This window comes from Passer domesticus, chromosome 2, assembly GCF_036417665.1.
Source record: "Passer domesticus isolate bPasDom1 chromosome 2, bPasDom1.hap1, whole genome shotgun sequence".
Taxonomy (NCBI): domain Eukaryota; kingdom Metazoa; phylum Chordata; class Aves; order Passeriformes; family Passeridae; genus Passer; species Passer domesticus.
Genome location: NC_087475.1, coordinates 30,461,314 through 30,480,837, shown reverse-complemented (window position 1 = coordinate 30,480,837; position 19,524 = coordinate 30,461,314). Strand labels below are relative to the sequence as shown.

The 19,524-nt window shown below is 38.3% G+C and overlaps 1 protein-coding gene across 1 annotated transcript in view; it reads left to right on the top strand.

Annotated features, from left to right (window-relative positions):
• Positions 1-1,418: 1,418 nt before the first annotated feature.
• LOC135293626 (interleukin-18 receptor 1-like) overlaps positions 1,419-19,524 on the top strand; it is a 46,041-nt gene continuing 27,935 nt past the window's right edge. The window contains exons 1-11 of the mRNA XM_064408031.1: positions 1,419-1,753; positions 3,826-3,974; positions 4,296-4,416; positions 5,456-5,696; positions 10,946-11,123; positions 12,049-12,202; positions 12,707-12,769; positions 15,261-15,417; positions 15,598-15,731; positions 16,443-16,604; positions 18,162-18,320. Of these exons, the coding sequence (XP_064264101.1) occupies positions 4,368-4,416; positions 5,456-5,696; positions 10,946-11,123; positions 12,049-12,202; positions 12,707-12,769; positions 15,261-15,417; positions 15,598-15,731; positions 16,443-16,604; positions 18,162-18,320 (1,297 nt within the window). The 5' untranslated portion in view covers positions 1,419-1,753; positions 3,826-3,974; positions 4,296-4,367. The remainder of the gene's footprint in view (positions 1,754-3,825; positions 3,975-4,295; positions 4,417-5,455; positions 5,697-10,945; positions 11,124-12,048; positions 12,203-12,706; positions 12,770-15,260; positions 15,418-15,597; positions 15,732-16,442; positions 16,605-18,161; positions 18,321-19,524) is intronic.

Sequence of the window (19,524 nt, the reverse complement as noted above, 5' to 3'; positions counted from 1 at the left end):
CAGTTCCAATATACAACATTTGGCTAACAAGCAAACTGAACTAATGGCATGATGGCTTATTTAGAAGTGAATACGTACACTCACTTTGCAGGAATGGAGATACAAAATGTTTAATGTCTTGAAAGTTTCCACTATTCTCCCCTTGAAAGGTATGGTAGTGCAGAAAAAATAGTACTGAAATGGGGACATTTCTCATAAAAACTTATGAAGAAGAACTACATAAGAACTTATGTAGAATCTTATCTTTTGCCCTATCTCTTTTCCTGCACACCATGGTTTGTAATTCTTTTTGGCGGGATTTTAAAACTTTTTTTTACTTTTTATATTTTTTTTTTTGGTGTGTGTGTCTTTTGAGGTCTTTGCAGAATACCAGTGTTAGCTCTTTGCACCTCCTCATTCCCAAACCAGGCAGCGAGGTGGGGAGGAAGCAGTAGCAGAGGTAAAACTTGGTATACTCAGCCCAATACACTCGTGCCCAGCACACTCCTTGGAAAGGACTCCTACAATGCGCGTTCAGCGGAAAAGCGGAGGAAGAGGCGTTTCGGCCCAAGACAACGGAAGGCATCACCTCCTTACGCCTTTTCTTCCCCTGAAAGGCTGTGAGAGGGAAGAGGCGCGCACACCCCACCCCTCTCCGCCTCCTAAAATAGTCGAGCATCCCTCGCTGTGCTGGCGGGGCGCACCTCTGGTGTCCGGGGCCGCGCAGCCCCCTGGCCCAGCCGGGCTGCTCGGCTCGGCTCGGCTCGGCTCGGCTCGGCTCCGCTCGGCTCGGCTCGGCTCGGCTCGGCTCGGCTCGGCTCCGCTGCGGGCAGCGCTGCCGCCAGGTAGGGCAGCGGGGCGGGGGGGGCCGGGGCTGGGCGCGGACACCTCCTTCCCCTCGCTCGGAGGAGCCGAGCGCCTGCCCCGCTCACGGCATCCTGCGGCTGTGCGGGGAGCCGCTCTCGCCGGCCGGAGACATCTCCGGGGCACCCTGCCCGTCCCCAGCCCTGCCCGTCCCTTCCCTGCCCGTCCCCAAACGCTCTCCCTCTCCCTCTCCCTCTCCCTCTCCCTCTCCCTCTCCCTCTCCCTCTCCCTCTCCCTCTCCCTCTCCCTCTCCCTCTCCCTCTCCCTCTCCCTCTCCCTCTCCCTCTCCCTCTCCCTCTCCCTCTCCTTCCCAGCCGCGCTTCCCTGTCCGTGGCACTGCCCGGCGCTCCCCAGAGCGCTCCCCAGTCTCGTTCACCTCTGTCCAGAGCTCACGCTGTACTTTTTCCTTATTACCCAGCTGTCATAAGCAGTTCATCCCTGAAAACGGCTTATTTCAACATACAACCTCTGTCACCGTCTCTGCACTGTCCTCAGCCCTTTTCCTCCTACCTGGGTGGCTTTGGAGGAGGATGGGCTCCTTCAGTGCTGTTGTAAGTGGTAGGAGCAAAAGATTATGCCTAAAACATTGATGTATCAATTAGCTTTCAAATGCCTAATTTAGAAAAAAAATGCTATTAAGGACTTGCTATTAACTTTCCATTAATGCTAGCAGAAATGAATTTCTCACATCTACTTTTTCCGCTTTCCTTCCCGCAATCAACAGTTTTCTTTTCCTTTCTCAGAAGGTTTTTCAAACTGGAATATCTGTGTATTGACTCACTTGTGGAGAGAGTCAACTCTCTGTTTCAATTATGAATGAGATTCAGAAGAGTTGTAAGTTCAAACTGCAACTCTCTGGGCTTTGGAAGACTCCCTCTCCATTCACTTTCCACCTGTCAAGACTTGCATAGTAAGTAAACAGCTTTGCTTATGTTCTTTGAAATTAAGACAGATTTTCATTTTTACCAAGAAACTGCAATCCTGGCAGAATGCTGCTTGGATCTACCATGGTTAAGACAACTGTTTGTTAAATATTTTTTATTACAGCATCAATGCTGTGTAAATTATGGCACTGTGTGGTAATACTTAAAAATACTTAAATTCCATAAGAAGCTGCTCTTAAAGAGGAAAGATGAGTGCTTTCCTTCCTTGACCCCAAGATGATGTTTAGAACTGTCTCATGTTTAGGAGAATCTATTGTGTTCTTTTTTTAAAGGAAGTTACAACCCTTCAGGACCAAACTGAGTTTTCTAAAATTGTTCATCAAAATTAGTTACTTGTCCAAAACTGAGGATCAATCGCTTCTGTGTATCAGCCCAACTTCATTCAAAAATCTTCTGGTCATTCTTGAAAAGTCGGGAATAATTTTAATGATGCATGTTTTTCTAATTCATGAGACATTGGTAATCAGAATTTAAACTTTTGATTTGTTTGAAGTTCTTGTTGGTTTCACAGTGGCACAAGCATTTTTAAGAACCATATTTTATTATTAAAACTCCATCAATTAAACATGTATAAAACATAAAAAAATGCATAAAGCTGTTGTCACTTTAAGCCTTATAGACAACTTGTAATTTAATCAATTTTCATTGAAACTGTCATTTCCCTCTATTGCCTTAGAATTTTGCCCATTAGTATTTCTGTACTCCTTTATTAGGTAGACAATCTTAGCTTTTACTTTAAAAGGTCTCAATTTTTTCTGAAAATTAAAATCTTATTATGTTTCTCAAAGATTCTCTCTGGATTAGCTGACTTTCACTAAAAGCACTTTTTTTTTTCACCTTTTTTGCTCCCTCCCTTTCATTGAAGAGTACTCAAACTGTATGGCTCAAATTTTTTAGCCTACAGTAAAACAATCTCAGTCAAATTGATCAGGTTCAACAGCAATGAGAGAGTAACATTGAGGTCTTGTTTGCTGATTTTTAGAAGTCATGAATCTCAAACGTGGTCATTACTAAGTTGCTTCCATTATATTTTGTTCATTCAACCAACCTTCTGCTTTGTGCTGATGTGATATACCAAAAAAGAATTGGATTTTGAATTTAAAATCTGGTGTTAAATGATTTTATCTTTATGTAGTGGGCCATAGTCTTGTAGTCTCTAACAGCTGTATTTCTTCTGAATGTGATAGGAAAGAAAAGGAAAGTAAAATTCAAGAAATTAAAGAGAAAGGCCCTTCTTATGAAGTGTAGGAGTATGAATCTTCATGTGTAATAAGGAACTGAAATTGGGTGTTGCAGTATTCACCATCCAGATTATTTTAGCTTTCTAAATCTGGATCTGCCTACCAGACCATCTTAAAAAGGGATGTGAAATACTTCCTTCATCTCCTTGCAGTGCTTTAGGGAACGATGGCACACTTGTAAAGAACAGAGGAGAAAGGTAAGAGAGGGAGGGCATCTACCCAGTTTGGTGTCCTGCAATACAGCTGGAAATGCAGTAGCCGCCTGCCTCCAGACTCTTCACATTACAGGAACTTTCTGACTAAATCTTAGGGCAGTCTCTTAAAGTCTGTGTTTTCTCAAATTGCATCAAGTGTACCTAATAAAAAAGAAATGGATTGCTAATGAGACTTTTTTTTGGCAGCTCTCTCAGATGTCTGAAATACATCTCGTGTATTTGTCTCATCTGTCCATCCATATTTGGGTCACACTAAGCAAGGATATCTGTTTTGGATTTAGGGGTTGAACTGAACTGATTGTGTATCTCATCTGTTTTGTAAGCAAAACAGAGGCTGAGTCTCAGGAGTGGCTCTCTCTTTGGTTGTCAGTTAACCTGCTGTTCTGAGGAACCTCAGAATATGCTCCAAGCCAGTCTTAGTGGTGTTTTCCACTTGCTTTTGTTGACTATGCATGAAGCAACTGAATATAGGCTGCTTCTTGTCCTCCCCATCAGTGGAAATGTTAGCACTCTCAGCTGGAGCTTATTGCCCCTAAAGATCAAATTGTGAAAGAAATTACATGTCCCATTGCTTTCCAACAGGCTCAAAGTTAACCATCAGCATATCCAATCTACAACATTGTGCTGTTCTCACTGAAGGCAAGGGAAGTTTCCACTGGCTGTTTCTACAAGGTCCAGTCTTGCAAAGTTTATTCTCTTTGTGGAGAAAAAAAGCACTGTCCTGTCCAGTGGTAGGTATCTGCTGGCTCAGGATTTGAGTGCTCTTGTAATACTGCAAAACACATCCATTAAATAAGAAAATTGAACAAGCAAATCCTGCAGTGCATTCTGACTTTGAAATGAAATTGCAAAGAAAAATCTAGATACATTACCTGATGTATAAAAATAGCTGTTATGATAAAACTATCTAGCTTCCCATTTGTAAAGCCCACTTCAGCAGCAGACAGTGTAACCCTAACCCTAAACCTAACAGTGAGTAGTTACACTGCTCACATGCTCAAAGGAACCTGTTTCACTGGACTTGTGGTGAACTGTGAAATTTTTTTTTGTAGGCTTTCAGAACAAGCAAGAGCAATTCAATTGCATTTTTTTTTTGGAGAAGAAGTGAGAAATAACTCAAGAAAATGACTCTGAGGATTTTTTTTGTGATGTTGATCATGGAATCTGCCACTGGTAAGTAAAAGTCTTCAATTCAATAATAGAACATTCAAAATATGTGCCAGCTTCTTGACAGTTGCTTGGAGTAGGACAAGTTTTGTTTTTTGCAGCCAAGAACAAAAACTTAAAGGTTTAGCAATTACAGCCCAGCTCCAGACTTGGGAAATTTGGTCCTAAACACCAAAATAATGAAATGAAAAAGCAAGGATGCTACCTGGAGAAACCTGATGATGTTGTATGTGGCCATGACCATATGAAGAGATGTGGTAAACAAGAGAAAGAGTCTGCTTCTTTTTGTGCCATTCAGAAGTGTGGTCACAATAGTTGCTAAGCAACAATAATCTCTGAGAACCTCAGGAGAAAGAGAGAATGAAGGCTGATTTCATTTTTGACTCTTAATCCTCTATCATGGCTCTTTTTCCATACTTTTAATAGTTTCTGTATGCAAAAGTAAATTTTGGAAACCTTTTTGGAAAAGCAGACTTGAAGACTAAATTTTACACACATAATCCCATTCCAAGGCAGTTTTCCAAAGATATCTGAAGTTTTTCAGAAATATATCTACATAATGATCCGGTTTTAATTAAGAAGATAAGGAAATACATATGTTAATTTATAGGAGCTGTGCTTTTATCTCAAACATATTTGTTAAGTCAAACCATATGTGAAGAATTTCTCCTTTCCTATTCCATTTGTGACAGCTGCTTTACTGTAGAGGGAGGCCAGATTCTGCCCTTTGAGCCAATGTGATTCTGACACTGTGGAACTCATGTGAAAGAATCACATAGATAGGGAAATGTCCTTCTATTTTTGGTCCCCTTTTTCGTCTGGTGTTGCTTTGGTAAGATAGAATAAAGGCTTGGAAAAGGCTGTTTTTGTAGTAAACATTGCAGGAATAAATACACAAATGCTGCCGTACAATTTTGCTGAAAAAAGTTTTATTTTTATAACATGCCATTAGCACAGCAAATCACTTTAAAGTCAGGCTAATGCAATTTTCTGAAATAATAAAATAATGGCTTCCTAATATATCTTTTTTCCCCTTTCTCTGAAGGGAAGCTGTGTCCCATTCGTACCTCCATTGATGTTCTAGAAGGGGAATATTTTTTCCTTTGTTACGTTGAGTCAAGGCAAGAACATTTTCAGGAAGCAGCATATACAATAAACTGGTACAAAGAAAGTGCTGGAAAACAGCAAGTGATAAAGCAAACACGCAGAATTGTTTCACAAATGAACCTTCTGGAGTTTTGGCCCGCTGAACTCAGTGACTCTGGGAATTACTCTGTCATTCATAGGTGGGTACACAACACAGTGGGTAAATGTCTTGCCTGTTCATGTGTCTACGATGAAGATAATTTCTTTGTCTTGTTTTCTATAGCTAGTGACATCCATATAAAAGGGGCTTAGGGAATTGCATTAACTGCAGAGTCATTTCCCACTTCATTTCACAATAGTTATCAAAGCAGACCTGTGATATTTACAAATATCTATAAGGAGTTTCAGCCTTTTAAATGTTCTGTAAACCTTTTGATAAGGCAGGTAGCATTTTTGCTGGCTTGTGATTAATTACCTAAGAAAAATGAGTGTCAGGCAACCCTTCTGTTCACTGACAAGAAAAAGGAAGCATTTGCTTGTCTTCTTCCCCAGACTTGTTCTTTCTTGCTGTATTGAGTGAATCTCATGCTATGAGGCTTGCCAGGTCACCTAAGAGTATAGTAAAGATTAAACATAACATAGCTGAACTCTGCTTTCTGTGCAAACCTTTGCCTGCATGGAGCCATTCAAAGAACAAATGAAATTATTGGATTTGATTTCTTACTGCTGTAGAACACCATGGGTAAAAAGGAGAAATAAGGATGGGCCTCCATTATTTGGTGGCATTCTTCATTGGAACACCTTGAAAGGGACTCAATCCAAGGTTTGCTGCATGGAGTTCTTATGACTAACTTGCACTAAACCCATAATTCATCATTTACAGTTGAAGCAATGATTAATTTGAAGCAGATGACCTTGAATGTAATGATTTGTGCTGTTCTCCAAGTAATATTTTTAAGGTTCTGGCCAGGTTTATAAAGGGAATGTGACTGTGGATACTGAAAAATGCTCTCCACATTTTTCCAGAAATATTGTGGACTCAAGTTTGATATTTTACTGTTCTAAGGTAGACTTCAATTGTTAACTTCCAAGTCAACTTGGAAGCTGAAAACTTTTTTTTTTTTTTAATTCTTCCATGTTATCTCCTTACTGATATTATTTTAAAAATACTGACTCATGGTATACGAAATGTAAAGTATTTTTAATTGTAGGGTAAATATTGAGAAAATTTTATTCATCTATGTTAAATTCAAGGTTTTCTTTGGGGATGATGAATGTGGTAGTTTGTTTAGTTTGTTGTGCCATTTTGTTGTGTTGATCAGTTTTCTTTATGGTCACTTCACAAAAAAGCTATTAAATCTAAAAACTCACTCAAATGCCACCTAATTAGTGTCATAAAATGCAGACTAAGTAATTTTGGCATGGGTGGGGAAAGGTAGGTGAAGGTCATACCTGAATTGCCAGGCTTCTGAAGGAGACTGCCGTAATGAGCCCTAAATAGTCGTTAAAGGGCCAAAGAGAAGAGAGCTGTGATAACCGCAGCCTCAATTTACGGTCATTGTGGTTTCCTGATTACTTTAAGACTTGGGTAATGACAGTAAATCCACAGCAAAACACAAGAATTCTACAAAATTACTATGAAAAAGCGTAGACCTCAAAACCGAAGGAAAGAGCCTTAAGTACAGAAGAAGGAGATGACAAGAAAAGAATTGAAGTAAAACTATCAGAATGAAGTTTGTTAAAATGAGTAATTGTTGGAAATCACAAAAATGTCAGAATCCATTATGAAATTTATTGATTTTCTCATTTGCTTTAGAGAGAAACTCAGAAAAAAAGTTTTGATTACATCAAAACATTCATTTGGAATTGAGAGTTTTGATTTTCTCCTTTATTATCTTGTCTTCTAGAACTATGTTACCTGCTACATTTTAAAAATCAGTTTTGAAAGAAAGTATTTTTGCAGAAAAAATTTCTTACTCTGAAACACTTTTTTTTAAAAAAAATTTTTAAATTTCTTTCTGTTAGGATCAGAATGATGCCAGAATCTGGCAATCCTCCTGTGGGAATTCTTCACAGGTCTCACTGCTGGAACAATCGGCAAAAGGGGATGTTTTACACGGGATTTTAATGGGATCTTGGGCTTAGTTTATATGATGGTTCTCACTATTGGCAGGCATATTAAATGAGTTACATTTCAGTAAATACAGAAAATTATTGCAAAAACTGTTTTCTGCAGAGACAGAGGACTTTTAGAAGTTTCTGTAGCGAAAAATTGTGGGCTGTTGTGGGCTACTGAACTTGTTTAAGATTTAATAAGAATGACTGAGTGGAATTACTTTAATTTCAGAGTATTTATAGTAGGTTAAAAGTTTTACTTGCGAAAGAAGAGATGCTAAGTATATTTTTATTTATATTTTTAATTTTCAACTATTTAATTTAGAGTTAGTTGTTTGTAAGCTACATGGGAAATAATTTTCAGAATACTTATAACTGTTTAGGTAGGTTCAGGGAACAATGTGACAATTACATATAGTGCAGATTTTCAAGAAAAGCAGACAACATGTTGACAGATTTTGCAAACTAATTAAATGAAGGATTTTTTTTTCTGATGTGTTACAAGTGACAACATGCAAGAAGCAAGAGGCAAAAGTAATGTAACAATTTGTTATGATGTTTTAACCACTTTTTGCTTAAAGAGGAATCAGAAGTTTTACAGTTAAACCAGATATGTCCTGCTGAGACATACATAGATAGCTGAAGTGTGCATATCTGTGTGTTGACCTGCTCATGTGTGTTTGTTAGTACACTAGACTTGGGATACAAACTCAGGAATCAATGGACATCACCTATAGGCCTGAATGTGTCCATCTTCAGCAACATTCTTGAAAATAAAAATTGTACTAAGAGTAAGTGTGGTAAGCAGCAAAAACTGTGTCACAGGTCTTTGGAAATATTTGTAATTTCTATGGGTTTTTTTTATAGCCTGTATCCTGTGGTTGTCAAAGAGAAAAACAGAATACAAAAAAGCAGGTCATCAGGTTGCTCTATTTTGGTAACTTTGAAACTGAGAGAACTTAGAGGTTCCTGAAAAAAACAAAAAGCTACAGAGAACCATGATAAACGCATTATAAATTTTAAAATCCAAATATTGCTCCATTTTTCAATATGTTTAGAGGAACTGAAAGCCTTGGGAACATACATGTAGAGTTAATTCTGCAATTTGCAAAGCAGAGTGACGGTTCCTACAGAAGATTGAAGTATCAAAATAACACTGGCTTGTTGTAGTAAAAAGCTAAGAGATTACTTGTAATTTGCTATGTATCCAGTAAGCTTGGTTTATGTTCTGTAAGGGCTTTCACTTCCCTGTATCCTCTTCTGAGTCAAGCTAGATTTTGTTGTTCCTTCTTGGTGGGTTTGTTGGGGTGGAGATTGAAAAGCTGTTTAACCAGAAACAGTTTTGTTCCTGACAAAATATCACTGAGGACTCGCAACAAGTGAAGACCAGGATAAAAACATATAACAATTCCGACACTAGCAGTTTAAAAAATGCAACTAAATGTTTTTTTGTGTGTGTGTGTTGAAAACCATGCTAGAAAACTATGTATGAACCAAACTAGAAACTATGTATGAAAAAATTAATCTTTGTTTGCACTGGTTTGGTTGTAATACCTTCCAGGGACATTCTCTTGCCAGATTTTGGCTCATCGGGTAGAATATCTTGATCCACTTTGAGTGGTTTCCCCAGATAAGATCACAGAAGAAAGCCTCTGTGGAGTAACAGTGCTCTGTGGAGTAATGTGGCTTTATGGACCTTTTTCTTTCATCTGCTGGATCTAGAGAGTAAAATTATTTGCATTTCATGGCTAGATCTGTAATTAATTCTCTGACAGTATTCAGATTAGTAGAGTATTGTCTAAAGAAACACATGGACTCAGTGGAATTAATTGGAATTAATGTTTATGTCTACACCTAGGTAGCTGTAGACATAAACATCTTGGGTATCTTTACTGTCAGGGAGGGAGAGGCCTTTCTGGGTCACAGGTGATCTTGTCCTAAACAAAAACATGTAAAATAGGTCATATAAACTGCACTGTAACAGGGTGATTTCTGACTGTGGTGCCACTGCTGAGTGTGATTAGTAGCTCTGATTTAAATGTGTAAATAAGATGTTGAAGAATAGGTGAGAAGAGCTCCATCCACCTGAATACCCATGTGAGCTCTTCGCTGGAAAAGTTTTGTAAGGCTTTTCCTGTTAGTGACAGCATGGTTAGCTGATTTACCAAAACCACTATGGTTTGGTTTAAAGAGTCAATTACAATTAGGAGTAGTGAACATCTCAAGTGAGTAGAGAACCTATGTAGCTTGAAAAAGGGCTACAATGCAAAGAGGGCAAGGAGAATACATAAATACATTTGTTTGGGGAACTTAAAAAGCAGAAAAGAAACAACCCAATACTTGGTTAAATTCAATATAAAAATGATGCCCTAATAGCTCTTTTGAATCTTGTAAACTCAAAAGACGTGTCAAGAGTGGTGTTGAAGCTGATGGACTCACCATGGATGTTTCTCCATTTCAAGTCCTTTGTACTCATGGACTTTCTCATTGAAATAATTATTGACTAGTTGCAGTTCTGGAAGAAATTTCTTTTTCTTTTCTTGGAGGCAGAAAGATTCAAACATATTTATGAAGACATGACTGACATTAGAGGGAAGTTCTCTGTGATTGCTGTTTTTCCTTTGTCAGGCTCTGCTTGTTCAGAAAACAAATGAGAGCTCTATGCACTAATTGCAAAATCTCACCCATTAAGTGACAGAATCTCACCCACTAACTGACAGCGGCATATGGCTTTCTCTTAAGCTCTAACTTTGCCAAATAAAAGTTCTTCAGGTTCCTTTCCCTTGGTAGTCATGTATTTGGATATATCAAATACTGAAATTACAGCTATGATCTGATTCTTTCAAGGAATATATGGATAGAACCTAGTAGATACCTAAATAACAATGATCTATCTTATTTCTAATTTTACAAATATATTTTTCTGTCATGGCTTTTAAGCTTAGCAACATGTAGGAAATTAAACCTGCAAAATCTTCAGCTGATTCAAGGTCCAAAATTCTTTGATGCTGTCATGTAATATGGATGATGTCACAGATTGTTGCATCCTTGTTCAGGTCAATGTGGAATATATTGTCATGTTATATAGATATAATTGTATTGTCAAATGTTTTGTGATAGTGCATTTAGTTTAGGTAACCTGTTTGGTTAAAGGAAATAACACTTATTTGGGAGTGGGAAAGTGATAAAGGGAAATAAAAGTAATTGGGTTACTGTAGATGTACTTTTTACCTAACAGATGTATTTGAGAATTTATTTTTGTTTTGTAACTCACCAAGCTGCATCATTTTAGAAAGCTCCTAAAACTGATTTTGCTATATTTTTTTTTTCTTAGCAATGGAAAACAAAATGTCACAATTCAAAAGTGGACACTGAATGTACTTGAAAGAAATAAAAGCAGCTGTTTCAATGAAAATCATTTAACTACAGAAATTAAAAGTGCTGGAACTGGTCATTCACTGAAATGCAGCGATTTGTCTGTCTATGAAAATGACAGCATAACATGGTATAAGGTAATTACTGAAACAGTATCCCTCAAATCATTGGTTGTAGAAACAAAACATCTGATTGCAGAAAATATTAATTGTAAACAAATTTTTAGAAGCATCTAGAAACATTGTAAAGCTTTAATTTCTCATGGGATTAGGGGGAAAATCTTTAGATAGAGACACAAAACAAAACTTTTTCTGCTTTTCAATTTGTTAAAAAATACCTGTTTCAGAAGTTATTAAACTAGTAGTTTGGGAGGATAAAAGATCTGATGTGCATGTCTGCTGATTTTAGCAGCAGCTGGTTTAGCCAGCTGCTACTTTGCTGATACAGATATTGTACCGATGCTAAATGAGATGCCAAAATTTTTATTTTACAGTTGGCATGTACTTGCAAAGTAATTGCAAACTTTTCAATTTTGCTGTCTCTGAACAGTTTTTAAGTGCGTAACAGATCCAGTTCTGTTCATTTTTGGCAAATCATCTCTTTGGGGTATGCTTCTTATCCCTCTCAGGTCTCCTGATTGGAGTAACAGACCCTGGTCACTCCAAGATCAATCAGATTCAGGAAGAGATTTTGACTGATTTAGTACAGATATCTGGAGTAGCCTGGAAAGAATGAGCTACAGCCCTGTTCTCTTGTCTTTCGGGGCCTGGGAGGATGGGACCATTGATGGATAGAGCCACAGGCTGTTGTGTTTTCCTCAGTTGCAGTGTTCCAACTTCTAATGGGTTAAATGTTCAAATGTTGCATTTAAGTGACCATGAATGAAAATTGGGCCTGCACCTTTTTTGGGTCAGACACATGTCATTGGGATAATGAAAAGGTGATGGTGACACTGTTAAAAAAAATAAAATCTTAATTTCTTTAATGTTTTGAATTCATGTTTGCATGAATTGCATAAATTGCATGAATACAGACTAGTATTTTCTGGTTTTATTGATGCAGGACTGTAAGAATTATGAACATGAAACAGAGAAGGAACTAAATTTTAGAGCCTTAACAGTACAGAACTCTGGGATATATACCTGTAAAATTTTAATCAGTCATGAAGGAACAATATATCACAGCACAAATACAATTAAACTTGTAGTAGAAGAAGGTAAGAAAGCTTTCTAAAATTTTGAAGCATACTTTTTGGTTCACTTTACTAAGGAGATTTTAAATTGCAGTTCTCATTTAATAAATTTATACTGGGGGGAAAAGTCTGGTAATCTGAACTACTTCAGAATAATTTGAGAAGTAAAAAAGTAGAAGTTAGGATAAAATATTACCAGTTATGGAAAATGTATTTAGTATGTTTTCCCTGCAGGTTTTTTTTTTTTTTTCAGACTAGCTGCTCTAAGTAAGTCATACAAACGTACTAAGAATTTTGCACAAGAGCCTTTCCAACCATTGCAAATTGTACTCTGTATATACATATGTATGTGAAAAAAAATTCAGCAAGACATACTGGGTTTTAAGCTACTCAGAAACACCAGAACCCAGATATTGTTCTGTGAATTAAATGGAATGTTTGCAATTAATTTTATATATAGAACAATTATGTAACTTTTACTGTGGAAGAATGTGAGGTACCACTTCAATAACAAGACTTCTATTTTAGATGCACCGGAGGCTTTTACTTTGGAGATACTTGGAACTCATGAAAAATTTGAAACAGAAATAGGTATGAAATTAATACAAAAATCTTTGAGGTAGCTACTCTACCTACATACTTTTGTTCTGATTTCTTTGTGGTTGATGGTCTGGATAAGTGTACTCAAACTAATTGTCTGTGCATCATCCTGTATGTGATCTAACCTCACATCTGGTAATGTTTTGCCTGGTGTATTCCATGATTGATACACAAGTACACTAAATGTACCCTTTCACAGAGGCAGAAGCTGAGGTTGCTGCTACAGCTTGCAAGAGAAGGTGGTGGTGGTGATAGAACATCTCTCCATGGCTTTCTTTTGTAGATAGCAAACCCCATGAAGCAATGTGCAAAAGATGTATGGTTTACTCAGTGCACAGCAGTAATGAGCAATCCCACTGATACCTCTTGTGGTTGAGAATGTTATTCTTCAGGGAAATGAGGAGTGTGAGGTGTGGCAGTCCTGGAAATGTGTGCGTGTACATCTGTATTGTCAAGAGATCGTACCTGTGCCTCTAGATAGGAGTACGTTAGATAAAATGATCTGCAGGCTTCACACAGCCTTGGACAAGATCCAGGATTTTGTGACTGAGGCTGTAATTAATTTTTTAAAACAGAAATTTATCAGTCCCTCTCCTCTCCTCTCCTCTCCTCTCCTCTCCTCTCCTCTCCTCTCCTCTCCTCTCCTCTCCTCTCCTCTCCTCTCCTCTCCTCTCCTCTCCTCTCCTCTCCTCTCCTCTCCTCTCCTCTCCTCTCCTCTCCTCTCCTCTCCTCTCCTCTCCTCTCCTCTCCTCTCCTCTCCTCTCCTCTCCTCTCCTCTCCTCTCCTCTCCTCTCCTCTCCTCTCCTCTCCTCTCCTCTCCTCTCCTCTCCTCTCCTCTCCTCTCCTCTCCTCTCCTCTCCTCTCCTCTCCTCTCCTCTCCTCTCCTCTCCTCTCCTCTCCTCTCCTCTCCTCTCCTCTCCTCTCTACCTGATCCTTCCCTTCAAATCTTACTTCCTCTGTGGCTCATACCTGTATCTCATTTACTCATCTAGGACCTCAGATGCTAATTTTCCTTCCTCCCTTCCTACCAATACTGCTTGGTAAATCCTTTTCTCACGGGTAGTACCCCAGTGCTATGATGCCTCATGCCTTCCAGCCTCCCAAGAATGCCCTTCCTGCACATTTCTTCCTCGTTGCTGTGCTTGTCCCAGCCCTTAGAAGTTAGCAGGGTTTGGCATCAAATGCTTATGATCTATGTCTTCCACCCCTTGATAAGGTCATTTGATAAGGTCATTGAACTACCTGCTGAGTGATGAGACAGATGGCATGGTGGAGAGTGAAGAGAATTTAGGATGAGCCAGGTCTATGATCTTTAAAACCTATCATTGCTGAGGATGGTGTACTATTATATTTGTCTCCAAATAGCTGTTGTGTATGGTGGAAATGCTAGAATTGCAAGCCAGTGATACTGGGTTAGGTCTGTGCAACTGTAATTTGGATTTCTAAGGTCTGAATCTATGATGGCCAGTTTTTCAGCTGGCTCTTGCTTTGAAGGTTATAGAAGTATCTGATAAGTCTTGAGAAGATTTGTGTGCTCTTGGAGAATTGCTGGGTAGGCCTTGCTTACTGGAAAGTATTTGTGCATGATGGTCTGAAGAAGAAATAACATGCATTTGTCCTGACTTAATAAAGAGCATTCTGGATGTGTTCCCTAGAAACGATGTTGCGATGGCCTAGAAACTGTGGTTGCAGCTAGCTTCAGGTCAAGCTTCCCTTGACAGTATTAAAAAAATCTCACACTCCAGAGCTGCAGTCTTCTGCCCTTATTTTTTCCACTCTTAGTTTTGCAACTTCTTAAAACTACTGGAACTTTATGAGGTGGTTCCTGTCAGTTACACTCAGTGCTTTGAAATGAGACAAGTAGCTGACTGAATAAATGACTTGTTCATGTATTCAGGAATTTCCAGTTGTGATACTGAGATAAGAACTGCTTCTGTGCAGGTTCAACAGGGGCTTTGGTTTTGTTGAGTAATCATATATAGTTTCCCTATTACAATTAGTTGGCTGTAATTCCCCTTACCAGTTACTTACTTTTACCTGGCCCTGAAGCACTGGTGATAGATTTTCCTCTTCTGTTCTCAGCCTGCAGCGCACAGTCTGGTTTAGAGAACCATGGAATATCTCAAGTACGAGGGACTTAAAGATCATCAAGTCACATTCCCTTTAGGTCTCAAAAGCCTGAAATTCTCAGGTCTATTTAAACCCATCTGGCTTTGATGATTTATCTCAAAGAAAGCAATGGATGACTGTCACTCTGCAGCAGTGCATGACTGCTGAGGCCACCACCAGTGCAGGTGTAACACCTATAAAACATTGAGCAGGGGCTACAAAATTTAGAAAGGAGCACAGCTTATAGGATATGTTTCCTGGAAAGCTGACACTTTACTGTGCTCGCTGTGTACATGAATACTACTTCTCACAAAATCTTCCCATATTTTTTTTGTTTTTTGTTTTTGTTTGTTTGTTTTTTTTTTTTTCCCAGGTAAAGAAGAGATACTCAATTGCACAGGTTCCTTGGGTTATTATATGCGAGAAGATGCCAGCCTCTACTGGTTAATTAACCAAACGTTTCCAGAACAATGCACAGGTATCCCTGAGAATGAACCTTCAATATGTGAAGAAGAACTCAAAACACTACAGTAGGTTTCCTGAAAATGTTGTAATTTATATGTGAAAATGTCCTACACTTTGTGGAACTGCAAATTCAGTAAAAACCGCAGTGTGAGGGTTTTCTCTAGAAACTTTTCCTCAGAATCTGCCTCTCAGGTGGTTGTAGGTTTCTGTACAGATAGTGTTGCTAACACCATTCCTTGTTGCAGGTTGGGAAAGAAGTTCTATATCACAAGGCTACTACGGATTAAAAAAGTAAGAGATGAGGACATGCATCATAATTTCACCTGCATGTTGCAAGCTGATGAAAGCACACAGATAAAAATAGTAAAACTGAAGAAAGGTATGGCATAATCTAAAACTAGTTTGATAATTAGCCTTCTCAATCCTGAGGGCATTTTGAAACACTGCTCCAAACACTGTCTGTTTATGAAGGCCCTCACACACCTAGTGCTGGACCTAACAACCCTGGATGATTCTTCCTGCTCTCAGACAGGGACAGGAGCAGTGCAAAGCAAAAGAAATACAGACTACAATGAGCATGTCTCGAGAATGCCTTTGTAAAAACTTCACAAAGATTTAAGTGTTAAAAATTTGTATTTGGAGCTAAAACTCTCAAAACTCTTAAAAGTGATAATAATGATAATAATAGTAATGAAGAAAGGTCTGAAAGAGACTAGAGCAAAAAAAGCAAAAGTATCTTGGCCAAAGATATTAAATAGGACATTAAGGAAGGAAACTTCACCAAAGTGAGTGACCATCATTTTGGAATGCTATACATCTATGAGGATCTGAAATGTCAGTCTTGATCTCACAGACCCTGCACACACACAAATGAACTGTATGTGATCGTGCCCAAGATTTTTGCAGTAAAACATGTTTTCTAGTTTCTCTCTGTCTTAGTGTGGCATGCATATGTGCTTGAAGCATTAGCAGGAAAGGATTCCCATCAACATTGTGATTTTTTTGAGGTGATTTTTAGGTGTCATCAGTATTTGATACAGTAATCTTGTTATATAATACTCTTTGTTAAGGCTGTGTTTCTCTTTTACAGGGAAGATTCAAGACTTGCCAGTGCATGTATTTACCACTGGAATGGTCCTTGCTCTGCTATTTCCATTTGTTGCCGTGGCTGTGGTGTTTGTGTTTGTGATGTTTAGGGTCGACTTAGTTCTATTTTACAGAAATATTTGCAGGAGAGACGATACTACTGGAGGTATGACTTTGCTCATGCTGACATTGAAATAAGCATACTGATAAAACATATTTTTTGACAGGTTCTATCTATGAATAAATCAGCTTTGAGGAAGATAAAAAAATATCATAAAGGAGTAGTGTGAGAAGCAAAAAAAATATATATAAAAGACAACCTGATGGTCAGGTGCTAACGTGTGTTTGTTGTATATGTGTGGCAATGAGAGCAGATAAACACGGTGCCTTGGGAACAGGCAGTAGAAGGGATGTGGTTGGATGGTGTTCAGATGAGCTCTGCTCTGCCATATTCTTCCTCACAAAAGTTGATAGGGGTGGAGAGGTTTCCATTTGTCTACCCATGGAGAGGGTGAACACTGGAGTTTTCAGATGGGCAGACTGACACAAATTCATTTTCACCTCACTGATGCCCTTCAGTGAGGTGAAGCTTAAAATGTTTCTTTGACTGTAGAGGCCATTGCATGTTTATAGGTTTGTCACTACATGCACTTAAGGAGAGCAGCAGTGCACATTACCATTGTCTTACCAGGCAGCAGCTCTGTGGCCTTCACAGCAAACCTGACAATTACTCAATTTTAGGAATAATTTTTCTGAAAATTGTGGTGACAAAACTTGCTGTATATATGGGTCTGATTTTCTTGGCCTTTCTTGGCCTCTAAATCAGCTTGAATATAACTTGAATAAACTGCAATGGCTGGAGATTTTTTGGTAATGGGTGGATGTCATTTATGCCTACCAGTGTTATTATTTACTTGTTGATATCAGCTACCAGAGTGGCTTACAATCACTCAGGGGGGATCTCTGAGAACCTGGGCTATGCTGCCCTGGAGGAGCTGCCTGTTGGATACTAGGCAATGGATTTCCTATTCCTAGAGCTCTTGAAGGTGTAGGGTTTCATGGTGTTTACTTTGTGCTCTCTCTTATGAACTACATGCAGTAAAGTATTCAGAAAGGGAAGCAAAGAAGTGCAGTTTAAGAAGCTGGAGTATCAGTCTTGATAGTTGCTCTGTGGCAGTGTGGGTGACCTGGCCTCTGGATTGCTCTTTGATTTTCTGTCTGTAAATTAGTGCTCCAACCAAGACCAGACATGGCATACTCTCATAACAAAAATAATTAACTGGTTTGTTATCTCTTTTGCCCGTACCCATTCCACTTCGACACAGTGTACCATAAATGTTGAAATCTGCAACATTACTTAAATAACAATTTTTTTCAGTTTACAGACACCTTTATTGCTTCCCTCCATATCTTGATTTTCACAGATGTGACATTAATTGGTTAAATTAATCAGATTTTATTTAAAAAGCACCTTAATGTAGAAAGGAAATATTTTCAAGTATTATCCAAATGCAATCAGAATCTTTTGTATCAACCTTAAATTTATTCAGGACATTTTTTTAATCTGATGAAGAGTGTTTGAAGACTCTTCAGAGTCTTCAGGAGAAAGATCAGGGGTTTCTAGACGTTGTGCCATCAAGACACTAAGTTTGAAAACCAGAATGATGAATCGCATACTGGATTTCTATTGGCTGACAACAAGAAATTGTTGATTTATTTTCAGATGGAAAAGAATATGATGCATTTGTGTCTTACTTGAAAGACTGTGTTTCTCCTACTGAAGAAGAGAGAGAATTTGCTTTGAAGGTATTGCCCATGATATTAGAAGAAAACTTTGGGTACAAGTTATGTATATTTGAGAGGGATGTATTCCCTGGAGGAGGTAAGTGTATTGAATATTCTTGTCATTAAATAGGCTCATCATTTTCACACAAAAGTAGAAGTCTATAATTAGAAGGAATTCTGTCATGTGTTGTGCATTGAAAGGTTACATTTTTCATTTAATCTGGACTGTGTGTATGCAAAGTTTGGTTGCAAACATTTTACATGTTTTATAGTTATATTTATGAATTCATGTAAACTTACACGTGCACGCATAAATCACTAATTACAAAGAATCAAGATGAAAAGATCAAAGAGCAAGCATCAAGAAGGTTAAGGTGAGGACACAGAAGATATCAAGATATCACATATTTCCCAGTAACAGTGCTTTTGCTCTGCTTTTGCTGAGGGTCAATGAATGACCTCACATTTATTGCACAGAGCAGCTGATGACTGTAGTACTAGTTATTCTTAGGTAACTTCTATGTTTGCTGTATCTTCTGCATGATGGTTGAAACCATTTTCTGAATGAAATGAGTGCCATAACATAATAGAAATAAGAAATGGAATTTTGTTTGGCCTGTGGATGTATCTGGCATCTGCCTTTTGCTTGGATAAAAGGTACTATGAGTTTCCCTTTAGTCCAAAGATCTAGCTGAGAAATAGAACTTCATTGTTCAAACCACAGAACAATAGGATCAGTTAGTCTCCTTCATTAAGCAGGATCTTGTCTCTTTATATCCATTCCTGACAAATTTTTCTATCCTGGGAGGAACCACAGCTCTTCAAACCCTTTCTGCTTACCTATTCTCAATCTTTAAGTATTAGAAAATTGTTTACTGAAGTGTGCAGTCTGATTCTTTCAATAGTTTTAGCTTATTTTCTTTTCTCTGATCTGATCCATTGTGAACATGTAAAATAGAATATTTCCTTTTTTGTATGGGAGCCTTTGGTGTTGTAATACACTTGTCAGCCTCCTTTTACCTGCAGCTTTCTCTTCATTAGGTTAGTTCTGCAGTTTGCTTTGCCTTTCTGTACAAGTCCTGTTCTCTAGATCTCTGGTTTATGTAGACTTTGTCCCATGGTGTTAAAACAAGCACTGGAAACTGTTAATGAAAATTCAATTTGGTATTTAAAGGGTATCACCATTCACTTTCTTTCATCACTTTTCATACCAAAAGCCATAAATCTAGAACACAGCTGGAACTCCTTTTGTCATCACATGCTGGTCTTCTCAGCCTGGATTACCGGAAATAGATTTGGGT